This window comes from Leucoraja erinacea, chromosome 23, assembly GCF_028641065.1.
Source record: "Leucoraja erinacea ecotype New England chromosome 23, Leri_hhj_1, whole genome shotgun sequence".
Taxonomy (NCBI): Eukaryota; Metazoa; Chordata; class Chondrichthyes; order Rajiformes; family Rajidae; genus Leucoraja; species Leucoraja erinaceus.
Genome location: NC_073399.1, coordinates 11,535,538 through 11,555,621, shown reverse-complemented (window position 1 = coordinate 11,555,621; position 20,084 = coordinate 11,535,538). Strand labels below are relative to the sequence as shown.

General features: G+C 38.3%; 1 protein-coding gene across 1 annotated transcript in view; it reads left to right on the top strand.

Moving 5' to 3' along the window:
* Nucleotides 1–20,084, top strand: part of LOC129708244 (dynein axonemal heavy chain 17-like) — a 184,232-nt gene that overhangs the window by 146,162 nt on the left and 17,986 nt on the right. The window contains exons 53-66 of the mRNA XM_055653887.1: nucleotides 1,847–2,080; nucleotides 2,804–2,968; nucleotides 3,076–3,171; nucleotides 4,446–4,663; nucleotides 5,653–5,860; nucleotides 7,770–7,885; nucleotides 8,127–8,319; nucleotides 11,442–11,677; nucleotides 12,082–12,204; nucleotides 13,403–13,607; nucleotides 14,544–14,708; nucleotides 15,887–16,027; nucleotides 16,854–17,024; nucleotides 17,940–18,062. Coding sequence (XP_055509862.1) covers nucleotides 1,847–2,080; nucleotides 2,804–2,968; nucleotides 3,076–3,171; nucleotides 4,446–4,663; nucleotides 5,653–5,860; nucleotides 7,770–7,885; nucleotides 8,127–8,319; nucleotides 11,442–11,677; nucleotides 12,082–12,204; nucleotides 13,403–13,607; nucleotides 14,544–14,708; nucleotides 15,887–16,027; nucleotides 16,854–17,024; nucleotides 17,940–18,062 — 2,394 coding nt within the window. The remainder of the gene's footprint in view (nucleotides 1–1,846; nucleotides 2,081–2,803; nucleotides 2,969–3,075; nucleotides 3,172–4,445; nucleotides 4,664–5,652; nucleotides 5,861–7,769; nucleotides 7,886–8,126; nucleotides 8,320–11,441; nucleotides 11,678–12,081; nucleotides 12,205–13,402; nucleotides 13,608–14,543; nucleotides 14,709–15,886; nucleotides 16,028–16,853; nucleotides 17,025–17,939; nucleotides 18,063–20,084) is intronic.

The following is a 20,084-nucleotide window of genomic DNA, read 5'->3' as shown; positions in this document are numbered from 1 at the left end:
TTACTAATCATGCCATACATTCTCATCAAAATCGTTGATTTAGATGACAAATGACAATGGGCGCAGAACCAATATTCAAGGCGCATCACTAGTCACAGGGCTCCTCTCCAATCAATAACTTTCCACCACCACCTATTTTCTACCATGAAGCCAATTCTGTATCCAGTTAGCTAGGTCTCCCTGGATCCCTTATGATCTAACCTTTTAGAGCAACCTACCATGCGAGACCTTATCCAAAGCTTTAAAATCCATATAGACTACAGATTCGGCCCTGCCCTCATCAACTTCTTGGTTACTTCTTCAAAATAATCCAATCAAATTCGTGAGACATGACCTCCCACGTACAAAACCATGCTGACTATCCCTGATCAACCCGTTTTTCAAATTAATGTATATCTTGTCTATATCTATCTATATCTATCTATATATATATATATATATATATATATATATATATATATATATATATATATATATATATATATATATATATATATATATATATATATATATATATCTACTAAAACTCTCATCTTGTCTGTTTGTATGTATGTGTGCTCCGAAACTCCGGAGTGTGCGTGTGCTCCGAAACTCCGCCTAAATGGTACCTGATAGTGCTACAATTTTTGGTCCACCGTACTCTCCATTGTCCTACGATGTAAATGAACCAAGTTTTGTTCAGATTGATGGTATATTTTACTAGTTATTCACGTTTTAAACTTTACAAAAAACACTTTACAAAACCACTTTTCCACTTGCCCTGATTGTTAGCCTTTGACACCACAATGACATCACAATGGGATCCCGAATATCATTTTAAAAAATTGCAATTTTCATTGACATTGATTTTATTCTAAAAAAAAATCCCTTTTAATCAAATTCTGTTTTCATTAACAGCTAACATTGTGTTTAGGTTATTTTAAAGAAAAAAACGCGATTTTCATTGAGAGTTTCATTTTTTTTAAAACATCATGGTTTTCATTGGGGGCGGGGCGGGATAGGGGCGGAGTTGAGTGGGGGAGCAGGGGATAGAGGGAGAGGAGACGGGTAGGTAGGGAGAAGAAGGGGAAAGTGCAGGTGAGCAGGGAGAGTGGGGAGAGAAGGGGGATAGAAGGAGAGGATGGGGTGGGGGAGCAGGGATTGGGGATGGAAGGAGAGGAGGGCAGTGGGGAGGTGAGAAGGGAGAGTGGGGGATGGGGGGAGGTGAGGAGTGGGAGAGGAGGGGGTAGGAGAGGAGATAGGCTATGGAGGGAGGGAGTGGCTGAGGGTAGGGGAAAGGACAGGTGAGGGAGGGATGGGGGAGGGGAGGAGGAGAATGGAAAGAAGAGTGAGGGTGAAGAAGAGGGATGGCGAGGTAATGGAGGAGGGGAGGGGGAATAAAGAGGAGGGGAGCGAGGGGGTGAGGGGGAGGAGGGCAGAGGAGGGTTGGTAGAGGGTGGGGAGAGGGAGGATAATGGAGGAGGGGGAAAGGGGACTGAAGAGGGAGAGTGAGATGCGTTTAAATGTTATTGCTATTTTAAACTTTAAAAACCTCAGCCACGCCTGCTCAGTTGGGGGCAATGGGTGAGTGGTGAAATATTGCGTTAGGGGAACGGAGCTGAATGGGTCCCACTTGGACTACCTCATAATCCTCTTCACTAACATTCCTATCACAGATGTTAGACTTGGTCTATAGTTCCCAGGTACCTGTTGATTTTTCTAGTGAGTCATTTATGTTTATTTACATTGTGCCATTGTTCATTATCTTTGAAGATGCTTCAAGTTTCATCATTTTCAGCATGCTGTATTAATGTATATATACCTGCAAACTTACAATGTAATTGGTGGTTACTGTATTACATTTCAGGATGATGTAAAGCACTCTATAAGCCAGTTCATGGCATTCGTACATGGAAGTGTTCAAGAAATATCTGCGATCTATCTAGCTACTGAAAGGCGCTATAATTACACAACACCCAAAACATTTTTGGAACAAATTAAACTATATCAAAACCTACTGTCTAGCAAAAGGAAAGACTTGATCGCTAAAATGGATCGACTTGAAAATGGTTTGGCAAAACTTGAAAGTACTGCTAGCCAGGTTTGCAAAACGAACAATTCACGTTATCCAGTACATTTGATAAATTAAAATTGTAGTTACATTTTCAATTAAAACTAATAATTGTTTTGCATACCTGTTGCCGCACAGTTTTTGCTCCAGATGCCGAGGAAACACTACAGAATGCTGGATTTTGAAAGAGACTCTTCCAACTCATTTAATGTCAAGGAAGATAGATTTTTCATTGATGTACTCTAATCATACCAGAAGTCCAGAACAATCATGGAATTCCTGTACAGCCCTTGACTCCATGCTTTGATCTTTTGAAACTCTTGTACATATGATTTTTCTAAGCCTTAGCTGAGCCACTGTGCTTTATCTTCTCTAGTAAACCTTGTGTTTGTTTTTTTCTCTTGTCCAATGGTTTGCACGCAGTATGGGATTTACTGTATCCATTGTGGATAGATCCCTTAGATCTTTTCTCAGTGGTCATAAAGATCCCAGGTGCTCTTTTGTTTTAACCTGTGCTTCAAAAAGTATATGGAAACCCACTGTTTCTCGAAAACCTCCAATTCACTGTGAACAAAGTTTGCATATTTGTATCCAGAATTTTAGAGTTGCCTATTCTTTCATATATTTATCTGTCTACTTAATTAATTCCTTGACTCCTAGGACTGAGGCATTCCATTAGTATTTCAGAACCTCAGAATTTTTATCTTGTACAGTGTACTAAAGGATGAAACACAAAAAAATGTCTACTTTTAGGTGGATGATTTAAAAAGCAAACTTGCTGTACAAGAAATCGAGCTGCAACAGAAGAATGAAGATGCAGACAAATTAATTAAGGTTGTTGGTCAACAAACAGACATTGTCACCAAAAATAAAAAAATTGCAGATGAAGAGGAGAAAAAAGTACAAGTCATTAATGAGGTAGCGTGTTTTGCCATAATGATGACAATTAATAAAGTATGATTATGATTAATAAGTATCAATTTAACCATTGTAAAATTGTAATATTGCATTTTATTCACATTTAGAATGTAAAAGAAAAACAACAATCTTGTGAAGAAGACTTGGCTAAAGCAGAGCCAGCTTTAGTTGCTGCCAATGAAGCACTGAATACACTAAATAAGGTATAACTAATAATGAAACAAGATAATATTGGCAAATATTAAGGAGTACATCATGAGTAAAATGCAATTTCTTATATTTTTAGTATCGGTGCTTTCCAATTTAGTCATGTTGGATCATGTTTGTGGCATGGTCAAATCTTTTTACAGCTTTGGTTTCCCCAGGGTGTTTTATTTTCTTCCCACATACCAGAGATGTGCTGGTTAGTACCTTAATTGGCTACTGTAAATTGTCCTCAATGTAAGTGGGTGGCAATTTTGCAGAGTTGATGGAGAAGTAAGAGACAACATTAGGATTAGTTCAGGATTATTATAATGATTGTCATAGACATGTGGACCAAAGGGTCTGTTTAACTGCTGGATAATACTAAAACTCAGAAGAAAAACAATGACTGAGGAAAATAAATTATTCAAAGTATTTTATAAGTTGGGTAAACACACGGTCAATACATAATTTTAGTTATTTATGGGATTTACGGACAAGGGCTGTGTTTACGGCAATATTTCCAAGTCTCGGGAACAGATTTAAAAACAGAAAGTGTTGGAAACATTCAGCATTTGTAGAAAGAGAAACAGGGTTAATATTTCAGATCAAAATGCCTCCATAGAGTGCCACAGTGACGCAGCGTTGGAGTTGCTGCCATACAGCACCAGACCCGGGATTGATGCAGACTACGGGTGCCCTCTGTACGGAGTTTACACGTTCTCCGTGTGACCACATGGGTTCGGGTTCTCAGATTTCTTCCTGCATTCCAAAGACATGCAGATTTGTAGGTTAATTGTCTTCTGCAAATAGGCCCTAGTGTGTAGGGTGTGAAACGGATAACATTGAACTAGTGTACGGGTGATCGATGGTTGCGTTGGACTCGGTGAGCAGAAGAGTCCATTTCCATGCTGTATCTCTAAACTCAATTAAATTAAGAACTAGGAAACATGTTAAAAAACATTTTTTTCAGTTACTAACTACCATAACATTGATCATCCATCACATGACCCACAATATTTATGTGACTATTCCATTTTAGTTTTAGTTGATTGGCGACCCTAAGATATTGATGGTGAAGGATTTTGCATTGGTAATTCCATTTAGTTGCATGGGGAAGTTGATTGGTCTCCATTGTTGGTAGTAATCATTATCTGACAATTTGGTGTCATGACTGTTACTTATTATTTGTCAAACCATTTTTAATGTTGACCAGGACTTAACAAAAAGGATGGTTAGTAATGTTACCTATTTCATTTTAAACTATTAATTTAATTTTTGTTTTATTTGCTAGAACAACTTGACAGAGTTGAAATCCTTTGGCTCCCCACCAGATGCTGTGGTTCTCGTGACAGGGGCTGTTATGGTCCTTTTAGCGCCAAGCGGGAAGGTCCAAAAAGACAGGAGCTGGAAAGCTGCCAAAACTATGATGGGTAAAGTGGATAATTTTTTGGATTCACTGATAAACTATGACAAGGAACATATTCCTGAATCTTCTCTGAAGGTTTTTCGGTATGTCAATAAATTATTAAATCTTTTAATGTTTTGTAAGTAATGCTCATTTTTACCTGTCAAACAAACATTGCTGTTCCTTAACACAGAACTTCAAAATGTAAAATGATATCTATGTAGGAATCATCATGAAATATTTTATGCACAATATATCAAAGGATTTCTTGAAAAATATATTATTTAAAATAATGAAAAATGGTGATAATGTCCATGTAAATGTAAGCTAGAATAGTTCTGCAGGGAGGACATTAATACTTTAGCCAATAATATCAGTGTTCATTTGAATGGAAGAGAGTATTTGTGTTTTATATGTGTGTATTATAAATAGTGATCATTCCCCTATTATATGCGCAAAAAATAGCATGCTATAGGAACTCAGTGGGTCAGGAAGCATCTGTGGAGGGAGCGGCTAGCCAACATTTCTGGTCCCAACTTGAAACATCTAGGCTGTGGGCCGAGCATCAAAAATGTGTCTAGAAATCAACTTTCGTGACCCATTCCGCCACAGATGACGTCTGACCCGCTGTGTTCCACCAGCATTATTAATAATTGTTTATTGTTGTCACGTGTATCGAGATACATTGAAAAACTTTGTGGGCAATCCAGGCAAATCATACCATACATGAGTATGTCAAGTGGTGCAAAAGAAGAAATAAACAGAATGCAGAAATTGGTATCACAGTCACAGAGAAAGTGCAGATAAAAAAATGGAAGAACTGGAATTAGATATTCAACCCGAACATATGAGAGATCCATTCAAGAGTCTGATATTAATATTACTTATTGGATAAGGATAAGAATGCACACACATGTATTTTAACAAAATCATTTTCAGATTCAATACATTCCTGTTTGTTTATGCAATTAATGTATTACTTAAGTTATAATAGAAATGATTTGTTATATTCTTCATTAAAATATTGAAAATAATTAATTTCTGAACATAAACATTTATTTTATTTTACTATTTACAACTTTCCTTTTAACAGACCAATTCTTGGAAATCCAATATTTGATGCTGATTTTATTCGTACTAAATCCATAGCTGCTGCTGGTTTATGTTCCTGGTGTATAAACATAGTAAAATTTTATGACGTATTCTGTGAGGTGGAACCTAAAAGAATAGCTCTGGCACAGGCTAACGCTGAATTGGCAGCAGCACAGGAGAAACTTGCTGGTATTACACGTATGATTACTGTGAGTATGCACATCAGCCATAAAAATCTAATCTCTGTTCTTTTAAATAGTCAATGAGAAAATTGTATAGTAGCAATATAGCAGAATCCCTTCAATAAGTTCTATTTAATTAATACTGTTAAATTTATCATATTCTATTAGAATATAATTGATTGCTGAGATTAATGTTTATTTCCTGGATGATTTTTCAATCTGGTCTTGCTCTCCATTCCCAAACTCAAAATAATTGGCACCTGTATGAAGGCATCCTGTACCATAAGGAGCTAAGAAGAAGAAATATTAGGCTACTAAGTCCCTTGAGCCCACTCTGCCGTTCAATAAGAATGGCAGAGTGGGCACAATGTTCCCAATGTTGGGCGAGTCCAGGGTCTTAGAATAAAGAGGAGGTCATTTAAGACTGAGGTGAGAAAAAACTTTTTCACCCAAAGAGTTGTGAATTTATGGAATTCCCTGCCACAGAGGGCAGTGGAGGCCAAGTCACTGGATGGATTTAAGAGAGAGTTAGATAGAGCTCTGGAGGCTAGTGGAGTCAAGGGATATGGGGAGAAGGCAGGCACGGGTTATTGATAAGGGACAGTCAGCCATGATCACAATGAATGGTGGTGTTAGCTCGATGGGCCGAATGGCCTCCTCCTGCACCTATTTTCTGTGTTTCTAAGATTACTACTGAATCTCCTATATCCATTGATGCTCTTAAAAATCTATCAATTTAGCTCTTGAATATGCAGCAACTAAATCTTCTCATCCCTCCTGGGTATCTGAAAGATTCTTCTCATCTGAGTCCCGAATGATTGCCCCCTATCTTGAGGTTGTGAGCCCTGGTTCTGGACACCCAGTGAGCAGAAACATCAACACCATTTTCATTCAGTCAATCCCCTTAAGCATTGTGTCTGTTTGAAGGATCACCTCTCATTTATCCAAACTCAAATGTGTATAGACCTCATCTTTTAAATCTCTCCTTATATGATAAAAACATACCTTCCCTGAAATCTATCTGATGAAATTTTGCTGAATCCCTCAATCATTTTATGTATACCAGGCGAGTACACAATATTCACGATGGAGTCTCGGCTACTATCCTCAACTCTTCAGGCATACAGCCCAGCATGCCTTTTGCCTTCTTGCTTCAGCCTGATATAATAATTCACTAATTCATGTACAATGACACTGAGGTTCTCCAGACAATAACACCTTTCATTCTCTCACCATTTAGCAGGGGTCGCGGCCCTGTTTCCACCAATCTTTCCACCACCCCGCATAAGAAGCAACAAGACATACACCATTGTATGCAGATGCCGAGAAGTGTTTTCAGCTCTGGCTGAACAACTTCTAATCTTGTGTGTGGATTCGATAAGAAAAAGACTATTTAGCAAATACTCCATCTTTCTATTTTTTTCATATAAGAGGATGATATCACAATTTTCCACGGCAAACGTTCAACAATCCATGCATTTGACATATCCCCGAATATGTTCATTTTCAAAATTCTCATTTACAAATCCTTCACATTATTACCCTCTTGCAACCTGCTCTGGTCTATGTCTCAGCTCAGTTTATAACCATCCCATAACTTTTTAGAGTTATGATAGTATCTATCTACAATGCATCATAAAGTTGCAGTCCACTTTGTACTGATGTTGCCAAACCTCCCTAGGAGAGAAATTGGTATTCTTTAATTCTATTGTTGCAGGTGTAATAGAAATGACAAAATTACAAATTAAGCAGTGAAAATCCTAAAAACATATCAGGCTATGAATAACATTTGTGCTATTGGAGTGAATGTACTTAGTGCTTGCTAATTATGTTCCAGTTGAAATAATATGTTTTAATAGAAAACACTATTAAATGCAATTGAGAAGAGTAGTTTTTAGATTGCAATTTTTCCCTATGTACCATTCTTAAATTTCAGGAACTTGATGAAAATTTATCAAATTTGACAGCTGAATTTGAAAAAGCCACAACTGAAAAGCTCAAATGTCAAGAAGAGGCGGATACTACCAACAGAACCATTTCACTTGCAAACAGGTACATATGGACTTCAGTAACATTACATGAGCATACTAGTTCTGGATACTCTGCCATTTTAACATTTTTAGGCCTACTTTGACAGAAAAATAGAAAAAACTCTTCTTGAGGTTTGTTTACACACTATTAACCTCTGATCTAGAATAGTATGAGCAAAATTTGTCGACTTCATCATTCTCATTGTCCTATTGTGACAATAAGAATAGCATAGATTGTATTAAGAAGAAATTATCTTTTACAGACTTGTTGGAGGTTTGGTATCCGAGAAGATCCGCTGGGGTGAATCTGTTGCACAGTTCAAGGAACAGGAAAAGACATTGTGTGGTGACGTGCTCCTTGTTACGGCATTTGTTTCTTATGTTGGATATTTTACAAGAAAGTATAGGAATGATCTTCTGAATAATTGCTGGATGCCCTTCCTGGAAAAGCTAGAGGTATGGAATTGCATTGCATTATTTGAAAAACTGAGAATTGATGGCATTCATTTAGAGACATGTCTGTTTATCTTTGCTGTTGATATTGTCCTTTGAGTACTGGGATACTCAAAGCTAAATATTGTTTTCTATTTGTGCAGATTCAATTGTCTTAAAAGTGACACACCTGAATGTTAAAGACTAAATGATAAATTATTATCATCTTCTTTTCCACTAATATATGCACAGAGACCATATTTCACTCCCCACTTCTCTTTCTTATTAGATTCCATCATTTGTACACCTATTTTCAAACTTCCAGCCTTGGTTACAATCCCTACCCTTCTTGCTTCCAATAAGTCACCTGCCAATCAGCCCCTTCTTATCTGGGTCCTTCTATCCCCTGCCAGCTCTATCCCCACCCCTCCCCTCAACTCTTTCAACAGGCTTTCTCCCGTCTACTCCATCAATCTGAAGAAGGGTTCTGACTCAAAATGTCATTGGTCCATTTCCTTCCCTAGATATTGCCTGACCCGCTGAGCTCCTCCAGCTGCTTGTTTTTTTTTTTGCTCAGGATTTTGGTATTTGCAGTCTCTTGTGTCACCATTCTTCTCAACAGAGGCTTCACTTGCACATCATATTTCCTAGAAGTAATAACACCCTCAATGTGCTTGGCTTGTTTTAATTGTTAAATGACAGAAATTGTATGAAAAAGTCTTGACCTATGATCCTCACACTTAACTCACAATAAAACAAGAAGTATGTTATACTGAAAGGAGTGTTATCCTCTCAGAAGAACATTTGCTTTTATATTTAAAAAAATCTAAAATTCAAATGTGATGTGGATAACACGCAGACAAAGGAAACTCATTTAACTTGGCATCAGATTCAGCATAGATATTGTGGGCCGATGGACATATTCCTGATCTCTACTTTCTATGTTCTCTATGTTTTATACTATAATGTCAGCAAGCCTCTATGAAGATAACTGGTAAGTATTGTTCACAAACCTCTTGACCTAAGAGCCTAATATTGTTGATTGCAAGAATTTGGGGCCACCTCCAATTTCAAAGAGTTGCTCCATAGTCATGAGGATCACCATTGTATCCATCTCCTCCTGTTGTCCACGATTTTCCCTTCAACTCCACTGTTCCTCTTCTCCATGCTACCTTTCAAGAGATTTCTTTTTAAATGCTGACCTGCTTCTTGTTGGTCTGATTTCAGCCATCTGTGAAGTGCACAGGTCACATTTTAGTATTTGTAAAAGGGAGCAAACCATCAATAGAATTTGTTAATGCTAATAATTGTTGTTATATTGTGAGTTAAGTGTGAGGATCATAGGTGGAGACCTTTTGATCCATTTCCTGCTGGTAAATAACTAAATCAAGCCAAGCACTTTATGGCATAATTGGTTGTTTCGTGACATCTGAATTTGGTTTTAATGCACTAAAGCCAATCATAGCATCCATTTTGTCAAGTCACGTCAAGAGAGTTTATTGTCATGTGCCCCAGATAGGACAATGACATTCTTGCTTGCTGCAGCAAAACAGAATAATGTAGGCATAAATACAGAACAGATTAGTGTGTCCATATGCCATAAAATATATTTATACACACATAAATAAACAGATAAAGTGCAATAGGCTGTTATAGTTCAGAGTTTGTTTGAAGTTATGTTTAATAGTCTGATGGCTGTGGGGAAGCAGCTGTTCCTGAACCTGGATGTTGCAGATTTCAGGCTTCTCTACCTTCTACCTGATGGCAGTGGAGAGATGAATGTGTGGCCAGGATGGTGTGGGTCCTTGATGATGTTGGCAGCCTTTTTGAGGCAGCGACTGCGAAAGATCCCCTCGATGGTAGGGAGGTCAGAGCTGATGATGGACTGGGCAGTGTTTACAACTTTTTGCAGCTTTTTCCGCTCCTGGGACGCTCAAGTTGCCGAACCAAGCCACGATGCATGCTCTCTACTGTGCACCTGTAGAAATTCGAGGGAGTCCTCCTTGACATACTGACTCTCCGTAATCTTCTCAGGAAGTAGAGGCGCTGATGTGCTTTCTTTATAATTGCATCAGTGTTCTGGGACCAGGAGAGATCTTCGGAAATATGCACGCACAGGAATTTGAAGTTCTTGACCCTTTCCACCATCGACCCGTTGATATAAACGGGACTGTGGGTCCCCATCCTACCCGTTCCAAAATCCACAATCAGTTCCTTGGTTTTGATGGTGTTGAGAGCCAGGTTATTGTGCTGGCACGATTTGGTCAACCGGTCGATCTCACTTCTATGCTCTGACTCGTCCCCATCAATTATACGTCCCACAACAGTGGTGTCATTGGCGAACTTGATGATGGAGTTCGCAATATGACTGGCAACGCAGTCATGAGCATTGAGTGAGTACAGCAGGGGGCTGAGCACGCAGCCTTGAGGTGATCCCGTGCTGATTGCTATCGAGAATGACACATTTCCACCAATATGGACAGACTGTGGTCTGTGAATGAGGAAGTAGAGGATCCAATTGCAGAGGGATGCGCAGAAACCCAGATCTGAGAGTCTGGTAACCAGCTTGGCGGGGATGATGATATTAAATGCCGAGCTGTAGTCAATGAATAACAGCCTGACATATGAGTTTTTGTTGTCCAAGTGGTCCAGAGCGGAGTGGAGAGCCAGTGAGCTCACATCCACCATTGATCTGTCGTGGCAGTAAGCGAACTGCAGTGGGTCCAGGTTCGTGTCGAGGGATGAGTTGATTTGCACCATGATCAGCCTCTCAAAGCACTTCATCACCACAGACATTAGTGCCACTGGTCGATAGTCATTTAAGCACGTCACCTTGCACTTCTTGGGCACCGGTATAATTGATGCCCTGAGAAAGCAGATGGGAACCTCAGAAGTGAAAGGTTGAAAAATGCTTACAGTCTAATTATTACACTAAAAGTGCTTACTGTCTAATTATTAAGCAAGTATTCTAAAGTAGTGAAAGCTGTTATTTTGAGACTTTAAATATATTCATGCAATGCATAATAATACTTAAAGTTTAATATAGACTGCAAGAGCTTGATCATTTCTGTGCATACAGAATAATGCATGTTCCAATCAGATTTCAGAGTACTTACTACAACCACTTTTTTGGGAAATTATTTTAGGTGCCAATTCCAATTACTGAAAACTTAGATCCACTTTCTCTTCTGACTGATGATGTTGACATCGCTGCATGGAATAATCAAGGATTGCCAAGTGATCGGACATCATCAGAAAATGCGACAATTCTTTGTAATACTGAGCGTTGGCCTTTAATTATCGATGCACAACTGCAGGGTATCAAATGGATTAAAAGAAAGTACGGAGATGATTTGAAAATAATAAGACTTGGACAAAGAGGGTATGTGTACTGATTGCCGATCAAATAATATCTTAAAAAATAAATTCCTAATATTTAACACATTTAATTAATAAAGTTAGAGCCTATTATTGTATTTAGTACTAGTGCTATGAACAATAAATGCAGAGATCATTGGGAAGTTTCCTATCAATCAAGCTTGATAACCACTCTGTTGTGTAACTAAGACTGATGTTCTCTGCACGTTATTGATAATTATATCCCAATTATTGCATTTATCTAGACATTAACTGTACTCTGTTTTCTTAGTAAGTTGAACTTTGCTTGGCAAAGATTATTTAACTTGATTCATAGCCTAGTTCTATCACAATTTTATTACTTGTAGCATTTTAAATGAGTATGCTCTATAAAGTTAGCATCTCATTTATTTCTGCCTATGCATACAGTTATCTTGACAGCATTGAGAATGCTGTATCCAATGGTGATACCTTACTACTTGAAAATATAAGCGAGACTGTGGAGCCCGTGCTGGACTCCCTCTTGGGAAGAAACACCATAAAAAAGGGAAGGTAAGATCAACTGTCATTTAGTCTTTTGATGCCATAATGCAAATACTGGGACATGGAATAAAAATGGAGAAGGCCACAGTAACAAATTGTTTAACATATCAAAAAGAAATGAGTGAGTAATGACACGGGATAGTGAAGGAGGGAAAGTATGACTTGAAGAGATAGAAAAAGCAGTAAATATATGCAACAGAAATTGAATCTGAAGTAAGAATTATAAAAAAAAAGTACAAAGCATAAGACTCTTCACCTGTATCCACCTATCACTTGATAGAATTTACCCCATTATCCCCTCACCTCTCTTTGCTAGGTTTCCTCCCCTCTACCCCATTAGTCTGAAGAAAAGTCCAGATCCAAAATGTTGTCTGTATATTTCCGTCCACAGATGCTGTCTGGCCTGCTGAGTCCAGCAATTTGTTTTTTTTGCTCAAGATTCCAGCATCTGTAGTCTCTTTTATTTACTAATCACAGATCCAAGTTTGCAGCGGTCTGCTGACTGCCAAGGAGATCAGACTTCAAAAATTCTTCTTTACCCGAACAGCATAAAAAAAGCAAGCAATACCTTTTTCTGTTGACTTATTTAGACTCCTGAGATTCTTGCCATCCTTACACAACCAATATCCATATTAAATAGCCATGCCGTGGTGCAAAGAATTGTTTGCCAGAAATGCCAGGCACCGAATATCTCCATCTCTAACTTATTAATGTGACAAAAGTAATTCTGTTTACTGCAGATATACTTGTAACTGCCAGAGATTTGCTTGTAACTGCCAGCTTGTACAATTCTCCCAAGGGAGTCCCAGAACCCCAGAGTGGCATACAAGAGTTTATAAAGACACAAGATTGGGTAGTGTGACTCCTCAAGTCTGCTTCCTCCATTCGATAAGTTCATTGCTGATCTGATCTTGGCCTTGACCCCACTTTCCTATCTGTTCCATAACCCTTTATTGTCCGATCATCAAATATTTGACTGTTTTAGCCTTGCATATATTCAGTGATTCAGTTTCACTTGCTCTCTTGGGTAAACAATTCGGACAATGATAATTAGTACGATCTCTAGCTCCTTTCTCAAAAATGGGTGCGGATAAATACAGTATGCCACAGGACACAGATTCATATGCTACAAATACATTGTAAATTTAAGCATAGCCTGTTCTGCAGTATATAGACTTCAATAATTTTTATTTAATTATACATTTAGGTATATCCACATAGGGGATAAAGAAATTGAATATCATCCCCAATTCAGAATGATACTCCACACCAAGTATTTTAATCCTCATTTCAAACCTGAAATGCAAGCTCAATGCACTTTGATTAATTTCCTTGTAACAAGAGATGGTCTAGAAGATCAGCTACTAGCTTCAGTGGTTGCTAAAGAGCGTCCTGACTTGGAACAACTGAAGGTACATTTTAAATTAACAAATAGAAATCCAAATTTGTATGAATATATATTTCATAAACATATTTCAAATGTTGTCACACAAGTGCATTCCACATGTCATTACTTTTTCGGATAGTGTATAACTTTATGTTATTATTGCGGAATGCATTACCAAATAGGAGTTATTTTCAATATTATAGAATTGATGAAACAACAATTTTGGTTTAGTTTAATTTAGAGATACAATGGGGAAACAGGTCCATCGGCCCATCGAGTCTGCGCTGACCAGCAATCCCCACACATTAATACTATCCTATAAGCATTAGGGACAATTTTACACTTATGCCAAGGACGTACAAACCTGTACGTCTTTGGAATGTAGGAGGAAACTGATCTGAAGAGAAAACCCGTGAAGAACGTACAAACTCCGTACAGACAAGCACCCGTAGTCAGGATCGAACCAGGGTGTCTCCCGCTGTAAGGCAGTAGTTCTACCCCTACGCCACTGTGCCGCCCACAATTTCTGAAATTGCATAACATTTTGTTCTTAATTCTTGGTGAAACAGTAGTCTTGATTAATATTGTGATCATATTTTTCTCAGAAAATAATTCCGTGTTATTAAATTGTTGCCACCAAAAGAGCTATTGTTATTGATGTCTTTTGAAGGATACATTTAATTTACATAATAGTATATATTGCCCGAGTTTTCTAATGAAGCATACTAACCTAATCAAAATATTTTATGGGATAATTTACTCGGTTAATTAATCCATCTGATAAAGTTATCCCAAATCTTTGAACATAATGCTCTTTGAATTCAAGAAAAAATCTGGAAATTACACGTATTCCCAATATACTTTCCTAATAGACAAAATTCCCCACCAAGAGTGTTATTTTATTAAAGCAGTCATAAGCAAAAGGTTGTGACGATTGCAATAATTATCTGCACTATTTCAGGCAAACCTTACCACACAACAGAATGAGTTCAAGATTGTTCTTAAACAATTAGAAGACTCTCTTCTTGCTCGACTATCAGAAGCTTCAGGAAATTTCCTTGGTGATACAGCGCTGGTTGAGAACTTAGAGACAACCAAACACACTGCTACTGAAATAGAACGAAAGGTCATTATTCCTTAATAATAGCTTTGGTATTCAATTGTTTTAATATATTGTATAAATAGTTTCTGCAATTATATATATTTGGACATTTGAAATTATACATTGATATAATTCTACTTCAATCAGAGATAAAAAAGAATAAGTAACTGCCGGACTGCAGCCAATGTGGCCAAATTCATTTAGGAAATATTTGCATTACTTATATTTACGTAAGGTTCTGCATGGTAGGCTGTTCTACAGGGTTAGATCACAGGCATCCAGGGATAGCTTGGAAGGAAGCAGAAGGTGATGGTGGAAGGTTGTTTTTCGGATTAGAGACCCATGACTAGTGGTGTACCTCAGGGGCCCATTGTTGGTTTTGGTTTATAATATGGCTGAGAATGTGCAAGGCATTAGTAAGTTTGCATATGACACTAAAGTAGGTGGTACCTGTATCACAAGACTTTGGTGGGGCTACATTTGGAGTATTGTGTGCAGTTTTGGTCATCCTGCTTTAGGAAGGATGACATTAAGCTGAAAAGGGCGCAAATAAGATTTATGAGGATGTTGGCAGAACTCGAGGGCCTGAGCAATTGGGCGTGATTGGGCAAGGTATGACATTTAGGGGTATCCCATGAAGTGCAGGAGGCTGAGGGATGATACAGGAGGTGTTTAAAATCACGAGGGGAATTGATGGGCTGAATGCACAGAATCTTTTGCCCAGGGTAGGGGAATCAAGAACAAGAGGGGAAATACTTAATAGGAATCTGAGTGGGATTTTTTTCACATAAAGTGGTGGGCATATGGAGTGAGTTGCCAGAGCAGGTAGTTAAGGCAGGTAGTGTAACAACATTTAAAAGACACTTGTTTTCAAGTAAATAGATAAGAAAGGTTTAGTAGGATAAGGATCAAATGAGACTAGCTTAGATGGACCATCTTGGTCAACCTGTTTTTGTGCTGTATGACCTTGACTCTAGTATAGTACTCATTAAATCTACAGAGAATCTTCATACCATTAATATTCTTACTCTCGGAGTATATTTTACATTTACTTCCTTTATTTAAATATATTTTTCTTTACTAAGATTTATGTTCTGTTTGGCTTTCTGCTTTATTCTCTCAACGGCTGTTTTTCTATGAAAGGGGTAATAAAATGAGTTTTTGCTTTAATGTATTAGTTCTTGTGTTTGATCTTTTTGCAGGTGGCTGAAGCAAAGGTCACAGAGATTAAAATAAATGTGGCAAGAGAAAACTATAGACCTGCTGCGCTGAGAGCATCTTTGCTATATTTCATTATTGATGATCTTAATAAGATCAATCCTATTTACCAGTTCTCGCTCAAGGTAAATGCTTGTCATGATATTGGCAAATGACTAGTTATGGTCTGCAATGGTGTGGGCAATAATTTTTTCTTCCATGGCCAACACTAGCTCAACCACAATGCCCCTCCACTTAATTACTGCTGGCTACCTTTAATTTCTTAAGTGCCACATTAAATTAACTTTACCACAAGCACTTTACTGCTAGTGTCAAGTGCTGCTCAATCCATGGCACCCCGTCAGTCAACCAGCAACAAGTTCAATCAGTCAGGTCTCATTCCAATCAATCAGTCAGGTCTCATTCCTAACGATGAAATGGGTTACCTCCCCATCCTCACACACTCAGCAATTCTGTAAACCTGCCAAGTATCAATGGTTGAATGGTTGCTTTATTATCACATGTACCAAGATACAGTAAGTTTCTTCTTGTGCATACAGATCAGTGAAATTATTGCCCTACAAATACAATCTCGTAATATCATCTCATGTATAGCACATGCTGGCAATTACATGATAGCCACATCACTCAAACATTTTTCATGATGCTGATTAGCACACTGTCTTTCCTCTTTCTTGAAATGATAGTACATAGTTGTAATTAATAATAGTTTAGCCGATCAACTTGAAGTCCATGCTAGCCGTACAAGCTACCATGATAATGAACAAACAATGCAATGTTGGCATCTTGTCTCCAGTCCAAACATTGGATGGAAGTTAATTATGTTTCACCATCCCTGGACCGATCTTTGAGGATTATTAATCATAACTCCCAGTGTACTTGATTTTGATTGATATTTCAGTAGATTTAATTTTAGTATTAACACTATCTAATTGATTCTTACTTATTTAGGCTTTTCATGTTGTATTTGAAAATGCGATTTCGCGCTCAGCACCTGCCGATGAACTTGAAGAACGTGTTATCAACCTCACAGAGGAAATCACCTACTTAGTGTTTGTATATACCACCAGAGGCCTATTTGAAAGGGATAAACTCATTTTTACAGCTCAAGTTGCTTTTCAGGTAAACGTTTTTGTAGTGGGGATATTGCAGATCACACTGTATATGTTACTGTAGATTGATTTCTGGGTGAGAAATTTTAACATTCTCATCTCTCCCCACATCTAGGCCCTAGATCATCCCCATGTTTATTCATTGGTGTTGTTGGCTATGTCTTTAGCTCCCAAAGTCTTAAGATCTGAAAATTTCTGCCTGAACCTCTCCACTTCCCTTTCTTCTTTTAGAGTATCCCTTAAAACATCCAGCATTTAGAATAAAAAGACATACCTTTTAGAAAGGTGATAAGGGTGCATTTCTTTAGTCTGTGGGTGGTGAATCTATGGAATTCATTGCTACGTCATTGGGTATTTTTAAAAGTGAACATTGACAAATTCTTGATAAGTAAGGACATCAATGGTTATGGAGAGATGGCAGGAGAATGGGGTTGAGAGAGAAAGATCGATCAGCCCTGATTGAATGGTGGGATAGACTCGGTGGGCAGAATGGCCTATTTCTGCTCCTATGACTTATAATCTCTATATATAACTAATGCAGCATTTTGGGAGGCAAAAAAATGTAGATTCTGTAAAACTAAAAGCGAAAATATCAGAAACACTTTCTAGGAATAGAAAGGTTAAAGAATAGGCAAATGCCAAAAAATTGTTTTGAACCAATGGTAGCAGGAAGTTTGGGTTTGTATAATGATGAAAGCATCTCAGTGTGTCAAATTATCTTTAAATGGGGTGGAAAGAAAGATTTTAAGCATGGATGGTTGTTACCTATAGTGAGAAATGAAAAAATACTGGAAATGAGTAACATATATTGATGTGCTAAGTATTAAGTCAAAATATGTTCTTTAGTTAAAGTATGTTAATTTTTTCAACTTTTGTTCAACAATATAAATGGTGTCATTTGAAGTGCATTCTTTATATTGAATAGGTTTATTTAATGAAAAAAGAAATAAACCCACTTCACCTAGACTTCTTACTGCGATTCCCATTTAAAGTTGGAGCCACAAGTCCTGTGGATTTTCTTTCGCACCAAGGATGGGGTGGAATCTTGGTATGTGTCTATATGCTAAGTTGTGTTACTCTCTGATATCGTGATCAATATAATCGACACAAAAAGATGGAGCAACTTAGCAGCACAGGCAGCATCTCTGGAGAGAAGGAATGGGTAATGTTTCTTTCTGAAGAAGGGTGTCAACCTGAAACGTCACCCATTCCTTCTCTCCAGAGATGCTGCCTGTCCCGCTAATTTACTCCAGCCTTTTGTGTCCATCTTCAGTTTAAACCAGCATCTGTAGTTCCTTCCTACACAATATAATAGTATTTATGTGTGTTCATACAGTAATGCCTGCATATGTATATATAGTGCATATAGTAATTAGAGTCCACACTTTTGTTGTGCAAAACAGACACAGCACCGTAGCCGTCACGCCCTGGAGCTAGACATCTGGAGCTAGACACAAAAAGCTGTAGTAACTCAGCGGGACAGGCAGCATCTCTGGAGAGAAGGAATGGGTGACGTTTCAGGTCGAGACCTTTCTTCAGACTGGTTAGGGATAAGGGAAACAAGAGATATAGATGGTGATGTGGAGAGATAAAGAACAAAAAATAACGATGATAAAGGAAACGGGCAATTGTAAGCAGTTTTTAGGGTGAAAATGATAAGCTAGTGCGACTTGGGTGGGGCAGGGATAGAGAGAGAGATGGAATGCTGGGGCTACTTGAAGTAAGAGAAATCAATATTCATACCACTGGGCTGTAAGCTGCCCAAGGAATATATGAGGTGCTGTTCCTTCAATTTGCATTTAACCTCACTCTGACAATGGAGGAGACTGAGGACAGAAAGGTCTGTGTAGGAATGGGAAGGAACATTAAAGTGTCCAGCAACCGGGAGATCAGGTTGGTTCACGCGTGCTGAGCTAAGATGTTCCACGAAACGATCGCCCAGTCTGTGTTTGGTCTCGCCGATGTATAAGAGTCCACATCTTGAACAACGGATACAGGAGATGAAGTTGGAGAAGGTGCAAGTGAACTTCTGCCTAACTTGAAAGGACTGTCAGGATCCCTGGACAGAGTCGGGGGAGGTGGTATAGCGACCTCTGGAGCTAATTGCTTTGGCTACTTCAAAAGTACTTTACAAACGCACAATCTCCACCACCAAGGACAAGGGCAGCAAGTGCATGCGAATATTGCCATCTGCAGGTTCCTCTCCAGGTTGCACCCAATAATAACTTGACAATTATATCACCTTTCCTTTATCATCACTGGGTCTAAATCTTTGGAGCTCCCTAACCAGCATTGGCTCAAGAGTTGCCTGTCAATCATTTTCTCAAGTGCAATTAGGATGGGAAAGAAGTGCTGCCCTCACGAAAAATGAAATAAATTAAAATAGTGACCTGGAAAAAACCCAACTGACAAATTGTCGATGCAGTTTAACCCTGAATCATTCACAGAGAACAGCTGTATAAAAGGCCACAGTGAAAGAAGGACGTTGTGAGATGAGAGGGACTAGGACAATTTTCCATGTCAGACCATGAGTCTTGCTGAAGTGCCCCAGTGCTGCAAGCCTCTGCAAGTTACACGCTTGTCAAAAGGCCAGTGATAGCAGAATCGTGCATAATATAAAGATGCTACAATCATTGTCAGTGACCCTTGTAGGTATAAGTGGAATACAGAAAATCGAGTCTGGTTAAAGTGGTGAACAAAATGTTAACTTCTCAATTCACTGTCCCACACTATTTCATTTCCAATTTGTTGACAACTTGCTGTTTTACTACAAATCTTTAACAGCCAGTTTATATTGGTAAACACAGAAGTAGCCATTATACATTAATAATTCCATTAGATGCACATCTGACATGCTGAACATTCTAGATATACAAATGATAACTGTTCCTAAAATTGTCTTAGCTAATTTTTCCCATTGGTTGTTAATGGGGGGGCAGGGAGAAGAAAGGAAAAATGAGGAGGAGCCCAAGGGGTGAGGGAGAGCTAGGAAGGGGAGGAGACAGCAAGGGCTAATGGAATTGGGAGAATTCAATGTTTATACCATTAGGGTGCAGACTGCCCAAGCGGA